Genomic DNA, 21,819 nt, shown 5'->3' on the forward strand with positions numbered 1-21,819 from the left:
ATGTCAGTTGGATCCAAATGGGACTGTTCCTAATTATAAAGATCACCTGCAGCAGCTGCGCCATTTTTACAAGAGCGATCCTTCAGTGCTGCCAAAATCCTGAACTCGCCAGGAAACAATCTCCCCCAAATACCTGAAGGATGCATTTGGTGATATATCCTCAGGGTGCCTTAACACTTGCGATTGCGATATCGCTGCGTTTTTTTTAACGCAAATATTAATATGCCTTTCTAAGGTTACAAACGCATCGCACAAAAAATGCAAGTTTGTCCTATTGACATTCACGTTAAAAAACACACTAAGTTATAACAGAGGTTTGAGCAGAAGTCTCTGTGCCGACCTCCATGTAGTGGGCGGTGCTGGTAACTGCAGGCAAAGTTCTCGTTGAAATCAATAGGAGCCGTGCCTGCAGTTGCAAGCGCCGGCCACTACATGGCAGGTCGCTGTGTATTTGGAGCGGAAGTCTCTGCACTGATCTCCCATATAGTCGCCGATGCTTGCAACTGCAGGCACGGCTCTCATTGATTTCAGTGAAAGCTGTGCCTGCAGTTAGAAGCGCTGGCCACTATACGGAGGTCGGTGCGAAGGCTTCCTCTGTTATTTACACGCTCTAGCTCAATGGTGAATCTCTGATCCCAGCAATCCTCTGTTATTGTGACGCTGATAGCATGTGCCTGCTCAGCTGATCAGTTAGGGTCCCAAGTGGCGGACCCCGGCTGATCAACTATTGATGAGCTATCCTGATGATAGTTAATCAATAGTATCTCATTTGAAAACCCCTTTAAAGTAGGCATAAATTCTCCATTAAGAGACAGATTCCCTTCGAAGGAATGTAACTGTCATATTTGTACACACAAACACATGATTAGTTATTTCTTGTACTACAAATACTTTTGCAGTAACATAAAATAAACCACACAATGTAGGCAGCAGCTGAACTACGTTTATTCAAACATGTTTTACAAATCTGAAACATTTACAGACTTCTGTATTTCCATGAAGGTTGTGTAGGTGAAGAATGAAACGATTTGGCACTTCAGGGTAACCACAGTATAACTGGCAACTTAAAAGTAGGATTGTATGTGCAACTAAATAAAGAAAAACTGTATAAGGGATTCAAAATAGATAGTGTATGTATGAGATTACTATACACACAGACTCTGTATATCCATGATCTCTCTCCCTATTAAAAAATGAAATCTTAAACATTCTAGAGTTACAGTCCTTGTTCAGGTAGAGGCTTAAGAGGTGCGGGGTTGTATCGCCTGCGAGGGTGAGAACGGGTAGGGCTTGATGGGTCCGTCTCACAAGGGTTCACTACCAGAGAAGGTGACGGGATAAAGTGAGCATAATTGGACCATCTTGAGCCAACCTTTGAATTATCCAGGTGGGGAAAGAAACGCCTGAAACAATGGAAAGAATAGACAACCACGGAAGGAAGAACAAATTTGTATTAAAAATCATAGAAGTAGAGTAAAGTAAGTAGAATATAATGCAAACACAGAAATCATGATTTAATAGGATACAGCACCATTTAATGGTAAACAGGCAATGGTTCATCTATGAATCACTGCTTGTTTATTGTGAATGGATGCAGGTGACCAAAAGCGATCACTGGCCCGCTCTGCCTCCATTCACAGAGCGATAATTGTCGGGTCGACCGCCGGGCGCTTAACACTCATCCTGTGTAAAATGACTTTAGAGTGGTTTTCTTAGAATCATCATTTATCATCTATCCACAGGATAGTCTCAGCACTGGCACCCTCAGCAATCATAGGAAGGGGGTCTCGTGTCCCCCGTTCCTACTCATTACACCACCCACAGTAACGAGTTTCAGTGGAGCAGCAGTCGATCCGCTGTTGGGCTGATGAAAATAGCTGAGTACATCGCTCCCTTTAAAGTATAAGTAAACTTTTAAATAGGTTTTTGACACGTCACAGTGATTTATTATACTTTAAGTACATGTGCTAAAGTCCAAAAGGGTTTTTTTACATTTATGTCATATGGATGGCATGGGCTCAGGAGCTGAGGCAGCGCCATCTGCAGAAGGAGGCAGCTGTGATTGATAGCCAGCCCCCTGCTGCATTAATTGCTTACATGCAGAGATCAATGCTTATCATGAGGCTTAAATAGTGACAGCCAGGTATGCCATAACCAGTACTAGCAAGGAAATGACAATATACTGCAGTACAGAAATACTGCAGTGTATTAGCTGAGTAATCCTAAGGCTGCTTTCACACAGGCTACAAAAATTGTGCAATTTTGCAGCAATGTGACATTGCTACAAAACACATGTATGAGAAGCCCATGGTTTTAAATAGGTTCTTTCACATGAGCGATGTTTTGTAGCCCGCGATATTGCTATAATACAAAACCGCGGCATGTTCTATACAGCCATGATTTGCAGTTTTTTTTGCCGTCATGTATTTTTGCCTGTACTATAGGGTCACAGCCATGGCTTACGTACCTCTGTACATGTAATTTATTTGTACGGAGTGCTAATGAAATTCGTTTTTTTTTTGCGCATTTGCTGTTTACATCTGTCCCAAGATTTATTATTAGGATTACACAGCAGGGTCTCACTTCCTCGAGTGCATTTGGGGCGAACACGTCAGTGCAGGTTTTCATCTAAATGAAGGTTGCCTTCACATGGCAGATGTGGCCACATATTTTGATTGAAATATGCACTAAGAACTTTGTATTTTAATGCAGTTTGTAAATGCTCTGCTGGAAAAAAAAAAATTTAAGTGAACACTTATGCTAGCGTCACACGGGCGGGCATGATATCACACTCGCCACCATGAGAATTCCCTGCAGATGCGTGGCGTTGTTATGTCATAACAGCCTTTCAGCATTTCGGGGATATAGCGATCGTCCGCCGTGGCTGACCCATTCTTTTCGATGGGAGACCTGGCATCACATGCACCTAGGTGGTGCGATACTGCCGCCAACCTCATTGAACGCATTCTCTGGTGTGAGAACATGTAGAAAGATAGAACAGGCTGCAATATGTTTCTTGCAGCGCGGTGCCATGCAGGAAAACATCGCTCATGTGTATGATCCCACTCAAAAGAATGAGGTTCATATTTGTGTGAAATTGATGGGTCTCGCAACAAACAAATCTCGCCTGTGTTAAGGCAACCTGAAGCATCACAGCATTAGCCCGAAGTGACTTAAACGTCAGGCATAGCAATCTGTTCGGTAAGGAAGCATAAGCAATCATGAATCAATTTTACTTGCTGTGGTGCAAATGAACGCAACTATAGCTGCACTGGAGAGGCAACAGCAAAACATACCCCAAAACGCTAAGAGTTTGGCAGGTGGCGCCCAAGGTTACCCTCTCCCTATCCTTCCCAATTATTTTGCCTTTTACTATAATTCTTGTCACTACTAGTAGCAGAAAGCGGTATCTGCAGCCCAATCAGGTTGCACAGGTCATCCTGCTCTTTCCAGGATGGCACTTTCATACGTGCAGTCGCATGAAGGTGTGCCATGTCTAATTTGAGGGGTTTCCAGAGCAGCGAGCAGGACACAGGTGTTACATGAGGGGAGCTGGGCATGGCTGTAGAAGGGCAGCAACCCATCAGACTCAGAAAGACTCCATAAAAGTGGCATGAATGTCCGACATTCTGTAGTGGGACCCATGTTCCCAGCCCAACTGGCATTTCCCGGAAGCCCCAGAATTGGCAGGTCCACCACTTGCACCCTGTTCTTTGCACAGATCAGACCAAGCTCCTACTCCACACGTCTTCATTGAGATCCTATATATAAATTAAAGTATTCCCTTAGTTTTATGCGCAGCGTATAATAGAGGTTGGATTAAATGTGTATGAGTGCTGTTGCCACGGGTTTTTGCTTCCCCTGTATTATCATAGCCAAGGAGTACTTACACCTCAGGATACGTAATCATTAGTTCAAAGCTGGACAAGCCAGAGGCCAGTGGTTGTTGAATGGTCATGCGAGTTATGAGAGGCGTGCGACTGCTGCAGCCACTTCTGGGATCGCACCGGCAGTACTGGATCAGGGGACACTGCTGGAAAGTGGGCCTTTTTTTTCTACTTTTTGAATTTTAGAAAACTCTTAATTGTTTATTCAGACCCTGCAGAAATGCTGCGGTTCCACTGCAGAATTACCGTAGCGGTTACACAGCAAATCCGCAGGATGCTTACAGTTTAATTACAGCAAAAAATCCACAACATTTTTTTTCCTCTACATGTGAACAGAATTTGCTTCAATCCCATTCACTTTAATAGTAAACGTTTTGGCTGCGAAAAAAAAGGAGCGCCCCCCCCCCCCCCCATAGAGAAAATATACTGCTTAACCTCCCCCCCCCCCGTTCGTAGTGCAGCAAGAATGACAGAACTTTGTGGTTCAGTACAATTATGGTGATCCAAAAAAGTTTTATGTTCTAGGTTTCTCGTTCAGCAATTGAACTGTATGAGGATTTATTTCCATAGAGGGCTGTAGTTTTTATTAGTTCCATTTTGGGATACATACACCTTTTTGATCATTTTTTAAATCAACTGCTTTGGGACCCAAGCTACCAATATACCCCCACTTTTTTACTTTGGCCTTGTGTGTGTTTATCATAGGGGACAAACATTGTGATATGTTAATAGTTTGGACTTTTACCAAAACACCAATAATAATTATGTAGCTTTTTCCTTGGTTGGATTTTATTATGGGAAAAATAGGTGGAAAAAAAAATCTAAGTTCAAATAACTTTTATTGTATTAAACCTTTTACTGTCTTTTTATATCTCATCTCCATAGCTAATAGAACTTGCGATCATTTGCACTAAATATTGGAGTACTTCCATATATAGTGCCTATATAGTGATTTTTAATGTTTGACAGGCGGTGGGGCACCGGATCACGGATCATTAAATACACGAACACAAAAGGCAAATATTTCCCCTAATCCATTTATTTGTACAGAATATCAAAAATCTTATCAAAGTACATACTTGATTCAGTCAGCAACAAAGAACGTAAAACATTTTTATAAATTTCAAAAGGACGAAATATCAAACGAATATATTTAGTATTAAGCAGGCTTCCCGTGTGTCTTGAAGAAGAAAAAGCTTTGCATCCATTGGTGTGTGCATGCAACAAGCAGCTAAACAGCAAAGTTACTCCGGTTAGCTTGGCATCAACTGTGCACTCTGTTAGGGACACAATACAAACAGGAGGGGAAATAAGGCATCACTCAGGTAAAACGGGTTATAGTGAGATGCAAAATATTATACATTGTACCAACTAGACATACAACCACATCAATAAAGCACACATTAAGTCAAACAACAAAAAAAACACAATTAAAAGGGGTTCTCCAGGGAAATACTATTGATAACCCATCAAGATAGGTCATCAATAGTTGATCGGCTGGAGCACACCGCTCAGGACCCTGGCCAATCCGCTGATTGTACGCCCGCTGTCACTGCTGCAATAGACATGGGTTGGAGCGGAAGCAGTCGTATTTCTAGATATAGCTACCGATTTTAACGACAGATGAACCTGCAATTGCAAGTCTCAGCCACTACACGGGGGTTGGACTCAACTGCTTCCGCTCCAACCCCTGTGTATTGCGGCACTAACAGTGGGCACCCCACCAGCTGATCAGCCGGGGTCTCAAGCAGTGGACCCCAGCCAATTAATTACCTATCCTGAGGATAGGTCAAATGCAGAAAACGATTTTCAGACCTAAGACCGCTTTGATCTCTGTTTGACAAGGTTTCCATTATTTCCAAATAGCGTAGTTGACTATACTATTCTATACTTCAGAAAAAGCAGAAAAGAACAGAAACCCTGTGTAATGAAAGGGAATAATACTAAGTGCAAAAAAAAAAAAAAAGAGCTCGGCACTCGAAGAGGGAAGACTCCAAAAAAAATAAAATAAATAAAAAATAATCCTTCCATAATACCAATATGATTCCTATTTTCTAAATAGCGCAACGCGTTTCGTTGCTATAAACCGTGACTTCATCAAGCACCTTGATGAAGTCGCGGTTTGTAGCGACGAAATGCCTTGCACTATTTTAAAAATAAAAACCATATTGGTATTATAGAAGGATTTTTTTTTTGGAGTCTTCCCTTTTCGAGCGCCACGGTCTTCTTCTGCAACTTAGTATTATTTCATTTGTCGGCCCTTTCTATGAGAAGGTAGGACTTGTAAGGCGGCTCTCCTGTTTGTCCCAGGATGTAAGGGAACGACATATGGATCCTGTTTGGAGTTAATATACGTCTACTAGGACGTGGAGGTGTTGGTGGGGAACCACGGGTTGTTATCCCACTAACGCCGGGTAAGTCCTATTCATCTTACACAGTTGTACTGAGATTGGTGGAGCGCTGTCCCCAATTTATGTTTTTCTAATGAAAGTGAATGGTTGCTTTTGACATCTGAGACAGAACCCCATAGCATACCCAAAAACTCCATATAAATGTACTGTTAGTTATATCTGTTTTGTGGAAAGGTGTGAGAAAACCAATAAGGGCTCCTTCACACAGGCGTATTTTCATGCATATTTTTTTCGCGTATAACACGGACAGCGTAAACCCCATTGATTTGCATTGAGGTATTCAAGCATGCGCTTTTTTTGTACACACACACACATGAAAAAAAAATAAATTGCAGCATGTTCTATTTTATTGTGTATTCCCCTTGCAAAACACCCATCCAAGTCTGTGGGTGCGCAAAATAAATGAAGGAGTCTTCAATAGCAAATCTGGCTAGCTACAAATTAAGATGGCAGCAGGGAATAAATCCTAGTATAACCAGGCAGATCGACCATTTTTTCCCATTTTTAAAATTATTATAAAGGAAAGCATTACAATTAGTACATTTTTTCTGGCCCCCACTATTAGATGACAGACTGAACACCACAACTATTCATATATCAAGATCTCTCGAAACCCCTGCCCTCATTGCCCATAAATGGGTTTCATTATTGTTAATGCAGTTTATAACAGAAGCGCATTCGCCCTACGACAGATACCACCGGTGTAGATTGACTTACAATGGGTCCATTGGGTTCCGTTTTGGTGCCAGATGTACTGATGAGGAGAACAGCTGCATGTAGAGCTATTCCTTCTAGCAAATGTTACAGGATTTGTGATGGAGACTACAAATGGAGACTGACACGGATGCGAGTATAGCATAATTATTTGGGTCAAAAATGGGGTTATATGCATGAGCAATATTTTCCTGCATCGCACCGCAATGCGAGAAACAAATCGCGGCATGTTCCACCTGGCTGTATGCTCACGCATCGCATCCCCATTGTTTTCAATGGGGCCGGTGACAGCAGCGTCAGCCCCATTGAAAGCAATGGGAGAACCCCGCGATCCTCTGCCATGGCTGTGATAGCCGCAGCGGGAATTCCCTTCATCCCTAAACACCTCGCATTCACAGGGCTTTCATATGGATGGTGAGGGCGATATGGGGACGGGATTCATAGCCTGATATCGCTCATGCCCGTGCGAAGTTAGCCTAAGGGTGTTTTTAGACTGAGTGATTTATCATTCTGTTTATCTAGGCAGATAAATCATTCGCTTGCTAAATCGTTAGTGGCTCACATTCAGTGTACCAGCGAATGAGAACTGAACGATTAGTATTTAAAGCAAACGATTAGCGAATGAGCCAATGCTCGCATGAAATGAACGATAAGCAAATGAATTATCATTCATCATTTGATCTTTGGCCGACTTCACACGGAGCGATCATCAAAAGTCGAACAATCCAGCAATTTTGTGAATGATAATCGTTCATGCTTATGAGGCTGCCTGTGTTTGCTTCTCAAGAAAACCCCTTTAATACAGATATCAATATAACCAGACCTTCTACAGTAGGGCATTCATATTAATTCTATAACATTCAATGCCACACATTTATAAACTTAATGTCATTTCATCAAGGAAAAGCTATTTTGTGCACTACCTACCTGGCTGTAGATGACCCATTAACGGAGTTAGGTAAACTTTGATTGGTAGACCCAACAGAGGACACAGAGAATCCTTGCTGGTTGGAATTTACTGGGTTTCCATCTCCTTTTAGGACACCAGTGCATTTCCAATTGTCCATGTAGTTTGCTGAAGAAAACACCAAAAATGAGAGCAAAGTATTAATCGGGTAAGACCATGCGATCATTTGGCCATGAAAATTCTATTTTTGTTGCTTTTTAACAGGACAAAGCAAACACAAATTTAGTCCATAGATTTCCAGGATTAACAAAGGAAACCTACATTCAACTGATCGAGGCCATTAACAACCCCACGTAAAAAGGACTCTGGACCGCATGGGTAAAGGACACAGTTGGATACAAAATTAGGAACTTTCCTGCTATAAATCAGGCAAGAACCTCCTGGAACTATTCACCTTTCCATAAACGAACATTTCCATCATCACCGGAAGATGCCAAAACCGTGCCGGTTATGTTCCAGCTGACACGCCACACTTGGGAATTATGATTATCAAACTGTGCCACCGTGTGAATTTCAAATTTTGTGACTCCCCCTGAAGAGGTCACCTCCTTCCTGAAAAATAGATAAATATGCATTCATACATGAAAACAGAGCGCCACCAGACTAATATGAATATCCCTTGGGATTAGAAATAGGACAATAGAGCTGCGTTCATGAGAGAACTCCTTTACCTATAGGTTAACACCTAATTACCAGCTCACAGAGTTACATTTTGCAACTTAATGAACACATTCACACATGTGCATGAGATCACTACGCCATTTGCCTAAGGCTGTGTTCACACTGCTGACAGCGATATTGCAGCTGTGTTCCTGTGACTTTGCAGTGCTCTTTTGCTAGCATTTTCGGGAGCTCTCTTCTGCATAGTCCAATATATGTATGTTACACTAGATGTATAATATACATATGTAATATAATATTCATGTAGTGTAATATACATAAAACTCACGTTTAAATTTTCAAAAAAAATTGCTAATAAAATCATCATGACAGTACATGCATTTCCGTTGAGCAATTGCAAGGATTCCACAACGTGCTTTCCCACCCAAAATAAATAAGAGCTAGGGAGGATGTGAATGGCAGGGAAACATGATTAGAAAGGGTTAAGCCAGGACACCTGCCTATCGATGCAGGATAGGAAAAGTCTGCCCACGTTAGACCAAGGAGCTCCAGAAACATATCATGTCTTGTGCATAAGAGTCCATTTACACCGGAAACGATTTATGGTTTGAAGGAGCCAACAATGTCAGAGTTCCCTCGTGCCGCCTGTTCATACAGCAGATACATCGTTGGCGCGTTCAAACGAGAAATCGTTCAGTCGGTCACATTCACTGTATAAGAGAACGACTGAACGATCGGTATTTAAACCGAACAATTAGTGAATGAGCCAATGATCATTTTTATGCCTACATAAAATGAACAAGGAAAAAAAAAGCGAACAATTTATCGTTAGATCGTTAGCAGCGTTTACACTGAATGACTTACTTTTTGAACGTTTTTTTAACCGATAATCGTTTCATGTAAAAGGGCCTTAAATCTAGAATGGTTAACACATCCTATACAATAGACATGCCAAAAACTTAAATCCCTGTCACCCTTTATATCAGAGTTGAACTATTTCCCCCACTTCTAATACAACTAGCTTGTCACCCGGAACTTTGTCAGCGTGGACTTTGTATTCTTTTAATCTAATTTGCATTTTGCTGTATAGCTGAGAGACGCGGGACGGTCAGCATCTAGGGTTTGGTGGACCTGAGATTGCTCTAAGAGCAGCTTGCCTTTCAGCTTGATGCCTTTTTGCCTCAGTGTGGTCTTGGGTTCTAGTGATTTTCGCAGCTGCGAGCTCTACTAGAGGCATGTACTAGATCTGTCTTGCGCGGTATATTAAAAGAAAACCAAAAAAAATGGATCGGAAATAAGATCCAAAGGAAACCATTTCTTACACAGCCGAGGTAAAATACAAGCTGCACTGTGATTGGTTGCTATTTGTTATACTGCTGAGGTAAAATAAAAACTGTGTTATGATTGGTTGCTATGGGTAACACAGATTTTCTTTAAAATCTCAAATCAATGTTAATGTGTCTTTCGTTCAAATTTTAATCCCGGGCAATGCCGGGTATTCCTGCTAGCTTAATAATCGCATATGTGCGTTAACAACGTATGCCATCAGGTGTCTGCCCATTTGGGGAGGCCTGGCCTATGATGTGCATCCTCTTCCCCCCTCCACCTCGCCGTGGGAGCAGAGGTGTGCCTGCGTATCACCAAATAAATTTGTCTTGTCGCGCCCCCTAGAGAACTCTATACATTTCTGAATAAAACATAGCCCATGTTCTGTCTCAAGATGCAAGCTATCTCCCTGCCAAACTTCATCAAAATCGCTTTAGCAGTATAGCCATGAAAAAGGTAACAGGCAGACAGTTACTTTGGCCTTTTCATTGTATGGATACTGCAATTAAGGAGGACGCATTAGGTATAACTGCAGATGCAGAATCATTTATCAAACTACTAACGATCACATGTATGTATGTATGTGCTACAGTTATATATAAAACACAGAACCTGACCAACACAAGAAGAACAGAGTTAGAGCTCTTGGAAGGAGAGGACAAAAATAACAAAATAAAATAAACAACTAAGCTGTTATCTCACACAACTCAGCAGTCCTGACAGGAGACATCAACCAACCTCCACTACAGAGATGGGGACAGCTGAAGGACCTGCGGTGACGTCACTGCTGTGGGAGGAGCTATTCTGCAGTTAGGTAGAAAGTACTGTATACAGTATAAGCCAACAGCAGCTACCAGGATGTAATGTGCTGTGTGTGTAATGTGTGCAGGCAGAATGAATGTAGTAGAGCCAAGTGTGTAATTTGTGGGAATCGGGTTGCAGGACCTGTGGTGACGTCACTACTGTGGGAGGAGCTATTCTGCAGTTTGGTAGAAAATACTGCATACTGGATAAGCCGACAGCAGCTACCAGGATGTAATGTGCTGTTTATGAAGGATACATTATGTAACACAGTTCTTTGGCACATTGTGCCACCAGAAACACTGGTACTATAATTTCCTAATAATTACTAGTATCTTTAGAAAGGGAACTGTAGATTTTGTTGTTGTTCACCACCACTCACCTTAAAGGCTTCATAGTAAAAATTCGAACATCTTTACTTGCTACAGCCAAGATGTGGAAGGATCTGCCAAGGTTTGGAGCAAAGGCAATATCATGAACAGGATCTGTGACCGTCATGAAGGTTTCAGCTTTGACATATTTCCTGCAAGCAGAATCATTTATCAATTAGACACCCATGAAGCCTTCACAGATAATTCCGACAGAGGCATTTTCTACAACTAATTACAATTTTAAGATGGAGCACTTGTTAAGGAATTTTCATAAAGAGGATTTCCTTTCATCTATTTTAAATAGCCGCAGACGGTCTCCAATGACCCCCCAGACATGCGGTCTCTTTCCTATAGGGTATTGCTGGTGGCAGATACTGAAGACTTACATCCCAGATTTATTCAAGCTTAGGCAGGGAGGTCGTAATATTCTGTAAATACTTTGGAATAAATACTTTCTTCTATCCCATAAATCAGCAGTATCCTGCAGGAAATGCATTAACAAACCCTGGGGAAGATACAGATTATACAAACAGATTTCCCATTTATGCTAGAGATAGTCCTAGCGGGTAATATACTACATCTTACGGCGGGTGCGTCGTCCCGCAGCTGACTTGCGGCAGGAGGTCATTGCTTTATTGTACCTGTAGGTCATCTATTGTGTTGACCATGGGATAGCATTTCTATCAGGGTTTCTTGTTCCATTTCTCAATCCAAAAAAGGTCTGCTTTGTTTTTTTTATCCTTGCAATTAGATAAACAGGAGGCCAATGAAACCCTTACAACTTATGAGGATATGAGAAAAAGCCAATAGAACCCTTAGGCTGGGTTCACATGGCACAGATTTTTCACGAAAATTCCATGTGGCAAATCTGCCCACGGCTACTAATCCCGGGATTAGCCAGCCATATAGACCAGATTTTGCAAAAATTTCGTCCACATGGGGAGCTCAATCCGTCGTGGCAAAGCCGGGCAGAACCGGCGGGGCAGCACAGAGTTGCCAGACGCAGCATGTCAATCCTTTTTTTATTTTGTTGCGGCCTCACTCCTCTCTATGGGGAGAGACAGCCACAATGGAATGCCGGCCGTCAAACCGCTCCAAAACCCGCAGGTTTTGAGGCTGCGGCTCTCCCACGGAAATCTCGCAACTTTTCGGTGCGGCCAAGCTGCGAGATTTCAGTCCCATGGGAACCCAGCCTTACTGCCTTTTATAATACCTGAAAATCATGGATTGCTATTAGATTGTACCAGGGTAATCTTGGGTCATTAAATGTTTAAATTGTACCTACACTTTGGAGTGCTCCTACTCCATTGGCCATTTTCACTCCTGCAGGCAGCTGAAAACAGCAAGCGCACTCCAGAAAATGCAGTTACTTAATAACAGTCAATTTCTTCACCCTGTGTCGGACACAAAACTGGGACACCCTACTCTTCCCCCTATATTTTGATGCTAGTTTTTAAAGCGGTTTTCTTGTTTTTACGGTTTACAGTTCCGAAGATATACTGTAGGTTCACTTTGGAACATTACAAACTAAGGGTACTCCGACTAGGTCGGCTCCAGTGTTTTACATTCCAGAGACTTACCTTGTGTTCTCGTTGTATTCATAGATCTGAACTTTTCCCATTATATTAGGGCTGCTGTCATCACTCCCCACCGCTATAGTAGGAGAATGAGCACGTGAACTAAAGGATAGCAAAAAAATAATAATACAAGAAGGTTTTTAGTAAAAAACATGGAGCAACAGCAAATCCAACATAACTAATTATCACTGCAAAGCAATTTACTTCATAGTCCTTAAGAATGCAGTCCAGTTTTTTTTTTATTTTTGGTTTCTTCTTCCCACTTTCAAAAAATAATAAGCCTTATTTTTAAGTCAGTGTAGCTGTCTGGGGGCTTGTGATCGTGGCACAAGTTGTATTATTCAATAGTATTAAGTGTACTATATTATGCACTGAAAATCATTTAAAAAATTTCTAAAGGAGTGAAATGGGGGGAAAGAAAGGTATTTAACCATCTTTGAGGCATCTTGTTTTCTGCAGGGACTTAGTAAGTTATGCATGTAGTGATTTTTCATGCATGAAGGCTTCCATAGACTTTAAGCTACTTTCATATCTGCATTATAGGAGCAGGAAAACTGAATTCTTGCCCAAATCAATCCTTCCTATGATGGAATCAAAGGTCACCAAGCAGACCCTATTGCATATAATGGGGTCCATCTGGTTTTCGTTATACCCTCTGAAATTCTTCGGGATGATATAGTGCAGCAAGCTGGAATTTTAGGTTTGATCAGCGCCATAGGCTTCAAACTAAGCCTCTAATAGGACTGTCAATATGGCCAATATTAAACAATGGAAGCTTAGTGATTATTTTGCCGCCAATTCTATAGGCTGACACTGGTTTTATGGATTCCCTTTCAGTAGGTATAGAGATGGACAACTTTGTTTCGGCAATATTTATGGTTTTGCCTATACATTGGTATACTGGGAGGTGGCACCAATGTGGCATTCCCTTGGTCAATGCATGTAGTATTGTCTTACAACCAGGCTGGTTTTGGTTGTGTGGCCAGGGTGCTGCATTCATCTGAACACTTAGCATTCTGCCTTATATCTAGCTGAGCCTCCTGGACAATAGCTAGCCACTATGTTGTCTCTCTATAGGCAGTTAGCCGGCCCCACAGGACCCGAGATAAGATACCAACATACCTTGATGGATTCCAGGAAATACAACTACAGCTCAGTTTACAAGATATTTCGTGCTGCAGAGACCACTGGCTAAGATTCATGACGTCAGGAGCCTCGTATATCCTCACCACTCCATCTGCAGAGCAGGTTGCCAACATTAAGCCAATGTGCTTGGGAGCAAACTTGACATCCGTCACTGAGGTCCTGCTGTCTACAAGTGTAGTTCTTTTGACCTAAGAATACACAAATGTGAGCAATTAAACAACCACTGGTACTTTATAAAGTTAAACGCCTCGCCTATTGTTTTCAATGGGACCTTTAAAGACATTGCATGGCACTCACATGCCGTGCGATGAGGTCTTCCATTGAAATCAATGGCAAACACTTCCGATCCTTTGACGCGTGTGAAACACATGCCCGGCGATCGCAATTTCACAGAAGTGATGCAAAGCATGTTGAATTAAAAACTCCATGCACTGGTGTGAAAAACGCACGTTGGCATGTGCGATATAGGGCTGAGTATCTTGGCCCAATACTGTACTCGCCGTGTGAAGGTAGCCCAATTGTGACATATTGGGGCATAGTAAAATGCTGGAGATGATTTGGGTCTTGGTACATCTGATCTAGATATTCGTTCTCCTACCAGGCACGTGGTATTATATTGGTAGGATGTGTCAGTGGTTTTTCCAAGAGTCATGTACTTCCAATGAAAACACAGATGGCCTTACCCAATGACTTTGTCCTCTAGGTTTGTCATTCGATTCGCCTACAATTTCTTCCCACACGGCAGCCGTTCTATCAAATGAACACGAAGCCAGCACCTGTCCGAACTCTGGATGAGCCCACGTTACCCGCCAGACCGACCCACTGTGTGTCTGAGCACAGGCACAAGAGTTAGTATACTGACAAGTTAAAATTACACGTATATTATCACTTTATATTTATCAGATTTATCAATGTATCACAGCAGTGAAACGGACAGTCCTGAAAATGGCAAGTCCACCATCTTTACCACACCATTCAGAGCCGCCTAGGACACCCAAGACCAGCCAATTGCCTGTGGATCTCTCCGTTTTTGATGGCATCCACTAGCAATGTGGCATTCGGGAAAAAGGATGAGAAGCCAGAGATGGCGAACCCTTTAGAGATCGAGTGCCCAAACTGCAAGCCAAAACCCACTTAGTCATCGCAAAGTGCCAACACTGCCATTTACATGAGCGCTAATTTTCCAAACGAACAAATTTAAGGGATAATCGTGCAGTGGAAATGCAAGAAAAAAAAAAGATTTCACTACTCATTCGCAGTTTGTTATCGCTGACTTTCAGGGTTTAAACAGATGGGCTTGAGCACAACTACGTGTGCCACGCCAAAATTCTTTGCTAGTGCACCCGAGTTTATAAAAAAAAAAAAAGGGAGCAGGAAGATAAGTCCAGCCCCATCTTTCTTGCATGCTCTATTAACAGGCAAGAAGAATACCGCTAGTGAAAACAAAACAATTGAAATCAATGGTTTTGGTTCGCCCTGTTACGCGGCCGCCATTATTACGGCAACATAATGGGAGGAAATCACACCAATCTATCCAAGCCCTCAGTCAGCATCAAAACTCTGCCTGTGTAAATGCTCTGCATGAGCCCCAATGACCTCAGCGGTGAAGTCAGCGCTCATGTAGTCGTTTACCCAACTGTCATCTGTGCTAGGGCGACAAAGTGCATGCCTACAAAGAGGGCTCCGATTGCCCCTTCAGGTATGTGTACCATACGTTCACCACCACGGAGATAAGCGATTCCAGATATGCCTGGCAGCTGCTTATCCCCTTGCCAGTAGAAACAACATGCCAACAATGTTCAGGTTCATGCACAACAGAGAACACAGCCGTCTCTGCCGAGTGCATTGCTGAAGGGGGAACAGAGGCACATTTGTAGAATCTTCTACCCCCCAAAAAAGGGTCCTTCGTCTATTTATTTATTTATAGATTTCTATGGAAGTTCTAATTGTTTGTACATTAGAAAAACTCAGACTGTCTCCCGGAGTGGTCGAACTAGTTCCCAATATGAACAATATTTTGTGAACCCCCTAAGGCCCCCTGTCCGCGGGCGACGCTGTATCCTGCGGGAGCCGCCGGCAAATCTCCGCAGGTCAGCCCTATCTAATAGATAGGCTGACCGCTGAGAATTGGGGCAATTCGCAGCATGCTGAGAATTGTCCGCTGCGAGCGGAGAATCGCAATGATTCTCCGCTTGTGGAAAGGTGCCAGCGCTTTCCATAGCAATGCTATGGGAAGCGTCGGCCGTCGGTTTACCGCCGGCGAATAAACTGCCGTGGACAGGGGGCCTAATTTGTGTCTGTTATTGTAATAAATGAGCAATTAAAGGGGTTCTGACATGAATAATTTTTTTATGCTTTAGCAGCCATTGTTCCCTGGTCTGCCTAATGGACCCAGGGAACCCATGGGTTAATGGCTGCTAAAGCATAAAAATCTTATACTTACCTGTTCTCCTGTTGTTGTTGACATCGGGGGGTCATCTCCCGGCAGCATATTAGCACTTTCTGCTTAGGTTAAGCAGCCTGACTAGAGCCACCTGATTGGTGCACGCTGTGCAGTCACGTGGTGCCGAAGAGCCAATCAGGTGGCTCTAATCAGCAGCGCTGCTTAACCTAAGCAGAAAGTGCTAGTATGCCTCCCGGCAGGCAGTCTTCTTCCTCCAGCAACCGCGCCGCTCCGGGATCGCGCGCATGCGCAGTGGAGAGGTGCCCTCTGACAGGAGTCAGGACGGGCTGCGTCTCCACTGCGCATGCGCAGTACTCCGGAGTTCAGCCGGACGGACGGGCCGCCCACAACAAGCACTGCTTGTGACTTGCTTGCTGTGGCGGTCCGTCCGTTGACCTCGGAAGTGCCTGACGGACGGACCAGAGCAGGAAGCGGTCTTTTTGACCGCTCCTGCTCTGCTTTAAAGGCACAGAAGAAGATGCCGGCTGGAGGGGACATGCCTGGCGATCGGGCCAGGCCAGGCCAGGTGAGTACAAATTTTTTTTTTTCATGTCAGAACCCCTTTAACTGCTTTTCCAGACTGTAATAGTATGTTTTTAAAAAAAATATATATATACACACACACACATATATACATATACACACACACACACATATACACATATATATATATATATATATATATATATATTTTAAAAAACATACTATCACAGTCTGGAAACACTCAAACAGTATGTAGGACAAAGCCTGCATACTTGTTGTCATAGCCTACTCTGTGTCTACTCTGTGGCCCTAGCCCCCTGCCCTTCCTGAGACTACAGGGAAGTTTTAGGTAATATTACATCTTTTCCCAAATCCCCGATGTGTCATGTATTCAAGTGTGTTACAGTCCAAACAATACAAGCAATATTCTAATACATATGTCAGGCTATTTCCAGAGACTGAGTTCTCGCAGCAGGACCCGACCCGAGCCCCTGCAGAGAGCAGCACGTCCCTCACCTGCTCCCGCGGCCCCTGCAGAGAGCAGCACGTCCCTCACCTGCTCCCGCGGCCCCGGATCTTTCATGTGCCGGCTGCCGACACATGCACAGACCGGAGCTGGCGGCTGGGGAATTGCAAGACGCAATTTGTTTTCTGCGCGGGATTTCGCGCCGACAAATCGCGACCGTCTGCATAGGATTGTGTGCTGTAATGCAATCCTATGCAGGCGTGTACGGGCGGAAATTCTGCGGGAAATACAGCTGTGGAATTTCCGCCCGTTTGCAGGAGGCCTTCCCAGTAAAGAGAACCAGATCTTACCTTCCAGCTGGCAGTACAATGCCAGTCGCCATTCTCACTCTTGTCCCACACCTGCAACGAGGGAGATGAAAATGTTCAAACGCAACCAATGTAGTAGCGCAATATTATTTAACCAATATTAGTACTCTGCTCCAACCTACCTGCCGCACAACACGGGAGCGGCTTCTGCCTTACAGGCAGAGTTCATAGGGGGTATTAGGGCTCATGCCCTCGGCCTCCCGCAGCGTTCTACACATCACAGTGCATACGCTCTGCCGGCAGAGACTGCATATGCCTGCAAATCACGGACATGCGCAGCGCGATTTTTTTTAATTCGCTGCAGAAAACGCTGCCCCTTGGCAATGTATTGTGTATGGACAGCGTGTCACCCACAGCCTGCAGAGGGGCTGCATAAGCTATCAGTGGGTGCGGATAATGCTCATGATTTGTATCACACTTTAAGGCCACAAGCGAGAAAATCACACGAGGCTTGTGCATTGCAAGCTGCACAAATATGAACCCCATTCTTTTGAATGAAGTCCCACATGAGCGAGGTTCTCCTGCATGGCACCGCGATGTAGGAAATAAATCACGCCATGTTCTATCTTGTGCATGCTCTCGCATCGCAGCGCCTATTGCCTGCTGTCAGTGTGGCGGGCGGCAGCATCGCACCAGTTGTTGGAGCGCGCAGTGCGATGCAATGCCAGGCTTCACACTGAAAACAATGGGAGAAACTCAGCGAACCTCTGACAGTCGCAGCGGAGGATCACTACTGAGGATCGCCAGTGATGCCAGGCGGTTATGACATAAAAAAAAACACCTTGCATCAGCAGCGAATTCCCATGTTGGAGAGCGTGTCCCACCAATGCCCCCGCCCCCCCCCCCCCTCTATAGGCGTCAGCGGTCCCGCCGAGCCCCCATACCCCTCTATAGGCGTCAGCGGTCCCGCCGAGCCCCCATACCCCTCTATAGGCGTCAGCGGTCCCGCCGAGCCCCCATACCCCTCTATAGGCGTCAGCGGTCCCGCCGAGCCCCCATACCCCTCTATAGGCGTCAGCGGTCCCGCCGAGCCCCCATACCCCTCTATAGGCGTCAGCGGTCCCGCCGAGCCCCCATACCCCTCTATAGGCGTCAGCGGTCCCGCCGAGCCCCCATACCCCTCTATAGGCGTCAGCGGTCCCGCCGAGCCCCCATACCCCTCTATAGGCGTCAGCGGTCCCGCCGAGCCCCCATACCCCTCTATAGGCGTCAGCGGTCCCGCCGAGCCCCCATACCCCTCTATAGGCGTCAGCGGTCCCGCCGAGCCCCCATACCCCTCTATAGGCGTCAGCGGTCCCGCCGAGCCCCCATACCCCTCTATAGGCGTCAGCGGTCCCGCCGAGCCCCCATACCCCTCTATAGGCGTCAGCGGTCCCGCCGAGCCCCCATACCCCTCTATAGGCGTCAGCGGTCCCGCCGAGCCCCCATACCCCTCTATAGGCGTCAGCGGTCCCGCCGAGCCCCCATACCCCTCTATAGGCGTCAGCGGTCCCGCCGAGCCCCCATACCCCTCTATAGGCGTCAGCGGTCCCGCCGAGCCCCCATACCCCTCTATAGGCGTCAGCGGTCCCGCCGAGCCCCCATACCCCTCTATAGGCGTCAGCGGTCCCGCCGAGCCCCCATACCCCTCTATAGGCGTCAGCGGTCCCGCCGAGCCCCCATACCCCTCTATAGGCGTCAGCGGTCCCGCCGAGCCCCCATACCCCTCTATAGGCGTCAGCGGTCCCGCCGAGAGCCCCCATACCCCTCTATAGGCGTCAGCGGTCCCGCCGAGGGCCCCCCCCCTCTATAGGCGTCAGCGGTCCCGCCGAGGGCCCCCCCCCTCTATAGGCGTCAGCGGTCCCGCCGAGGGCCCCCCCCCTCTATAGGCGTCAGCGGTCCCGCCGAGGGCCCCCCCCCTCTATAGGCGTCAGCGGTCCCGCCGAGGGCCCCCCCCCTCTATAGGCGTCAGCGGTCCCGCCGAGGGCCCCCCCTCTATAGGCGTCAGCGGTCCCGCCGAGGGCCCCCCCTCTATAGGCGTCAGCGGTCCCGCCGAGGGCCCCCCCTCTATAGGCGTCAGCGGTCCCGCCGAGGGCCCCCCCTCTATAGGCGTCAGCGGTCCCGCCGAGGGCCCCCCCCCCTCTATAGGCGTCAGCGGTCCCGCCGAGGGCCCCCCCCCCCTCTATAGGCGTCAGCGGTCCCGCCGAGGGCCCCCCCCCTCTATAGGCGTCAGCGGTCCCGCCGAGGGCCCCCCCCCCTCTATAGGCGTCAGCGGTCCCGCCGAGGGCCCCCCCCCCTCTATAGGCGTCAGCGGTCCCGCCGAGGGCCCCCCCCCCTCTATAGGCGTCAGCGGTCCCGCCGAGGGCCCCCCCCCCTCTATACGCGCCAGCGGTCCCGCCGAGGCTCCCCCCTCTATACGCGCCAGCGGTCCCGCCGAGGCTCCCCCCTCTATACGCGCCAGCGGTCCCGCCGAGGCTCCCCCCTCTATACGCGCCAGCGGTCCCGCCGAGGCCCCCCCCTCTATACGCGCCAGCGGTCCCGCCGAGGCCCCCCCCTCTATACGCGCCAGCGGTCCCGCCGAGGCCCCCCCCCTCTATACGCGTCAGCGGTCCCGCCGAGGCCCCCCCCCTCTATACGCGTCAGCGGTCCCGCCGAGGCCCCCCCCTCTATACGCGTCAGCGGTCCCGCCGAGGCCCCCCCCCTCTATACGCGTCAGCGGTCCCGCCGAGGCCCCCCCCCCCTCTATACGCGTCAGCGGTCCCGCCGAGGCCCCCCCCTCTATACGCGTCAGCGGTCCCGCCGAGGCCCCCCCCTCTATACGCGTCAGCGGTCCCGCCGAGGCCCCCCCCTCTATACGCGTCAGCGGTCCCGCCGAGGCCCCCCCCTCTATACGCGTCAGCGGTCCCGCCGAGGCCCCCCCTCTATACGCGTCAGCGGTCCCGCCGAGGCCCCCCCTCTATACGCGTCAGTGGTCCCACCCCCCATTTCCCTCCCCAGCCTTCAGCAGTCCCACCCAGCCTCCCCAATCGTCAGCAGTCCCCCAGGCACACCCTCTCTCCCCCTGGATGACAGTAGCCCCACATGCTTCCCCTCAGATGACAATAGTCGCCCCGTGCTCTCTGTGACCCCCACGCTCTCCCTTCCCCAGATGTCTGTAGCCCCCTGTGCTCTCCTCTCCCCCAATTATAGTGGTGCCTCACACTCCCCCCAGGTGATAGCAGACCTCCTGCGCTATGGGGCAGGGGGCCACAGCTGCGGTATCCGCGCGACAACCACTTACTTTCACGCTCTGATCACTGGAGCACGTCGCCATTCTCCTGCCATGAAAATCAAAGGAGACATCATGGATGAGATCTCTGTGATCCGCCGAGATGCTCCGCGCCACAAACATGCCGACCACTACTACAGCCTGCGGGGAAGAGACTGAGGTCACGTTGTACAAACCAGCCAATCCCTACAACTAGGAACTACGCATGCACTAAACTAGCCGCTCTTTACGTATCTGCCATCTAGGAGGTCGCATGCGGTCACGTGATGTTATGGTCGGGTCACGTGTCAGTGAAGAAACTGAAAGAGAGCGCATGCGTACTGCTCATAGGGCCGGTGGGTACGCTGGGGCTTGTGTCGTCTGATGATGGCGACCGGCAATAGTACATATAATTGCAACCCCATAACACAGTGAGCGTGAGCCTGCAGAGCTGTTCTCTTCCACACAAAGCTACATAGGATTTTGAAGTCAGGATAACATGGCAGCCGTTGTGTGATAGAGACACAAGGGGGCAGCACAGCTGGGCGAAGCTTGTCATTCTCAGCACTATGTGGTCACCACGTGACTGTATGTGGGCACTGAGTTTTTGGGTACCATTAACTATGGCGCTGTGTAACCGTGGACGTTATTTAGGTTTACATGGCATTATGGCATAATGTGAGCACAAAGCTGGGCACCAGGTCCATTATTACTCAGGGCACCATAATACACCATGTAGTTGTAGCAGGTGTATTCATATGTACATACAGAAATATGGACATTAACCCCTTAGTGACCCAGCCTGTTTGCGCCTTAGTGACAAGCCAAATTTCGGAAATCAGACGTGTCACTTTAACATAGAATAACTCCGTAAAGGTTTTGCATATCCCAGTGATTCTGACATTGTGTTTTTCTCCACGTATTCTACTTCATTTAGGTGGTAAAAATAGACCCATAAAATTTATGTATATTTATTAAAAGCACGAAAATTAGGAACATTTAGAAAAAATTG

The 21,819-nt window shown here is 46.8% G+C and overlaps 1 protein-coding gene across 2 annotated transcripts; it reads right to left on the reverse strand.

Annotated features, from left to right (window-relative positions):
- Positions 1 to 994: 994 nt before the first annotated feature.
- SEH1L (SEH1 like nucleoporin) lies at positions 995 to 20,997 on the reverse strand. 2 transcript variants are annotated; one of them, XM_066579517.1, is made up of 9 exons: positions 20,841 to 20,997; positions 17,564 to 17,614; positions 14,505 to 14,651; positions 13,798 to 14,009; positions 12,679 to 12,777; positions 11,110 to 11,250; positions 8,374 to 8,531; positions 7,940 to 8,087; positions 995 to 1,403 (listed from the first exon to the last, which is right to left on the reverse strand). In XM_066579517.1, exons 1-9 carry the CDS (start codon positions 20,949 to 20,951, stop codon positions 1,217 to 1,219), a joined length of 1,254 nt encoding a protein of 417 aa, XP_066435614.1. In that variant the 5' UTR covers positions 20,952 to 20,997; the 3' UTR covers positions 995 to 1,216. The 2 variants fall into 2 exon arrangements, with proteins under 2 accessions (XP_066435614.1, XP_066435615.1); XM_066579518.1 differs by lacking the exon at positions 995 to 1,403 and adding an exon at positions 4,907 to 5,164 and having other exon boundaries at positions 20,841 to 20,993.
- Positions 20,998 to 21,819: the final 822 nt, after the last annotated feature.

This window comes from Eleutherodactylus coqui, chromosome 9 (genome assembly GCF_035609145.1).
Source record: "Eleutherodactylus coqui strain aEleCoq1 chromosome 9, aEleCoq1.hap1, whole genome shotgun sequence".
In the NCBI taxonomy this organism is placed as follows: domain Eukaryota; kingdom Metazoa; phylum Chordata; class Amphibia; order Anura; family Eleutherodactylidae; genus Eleutherodactylus; species Eleutherodactylus coqui.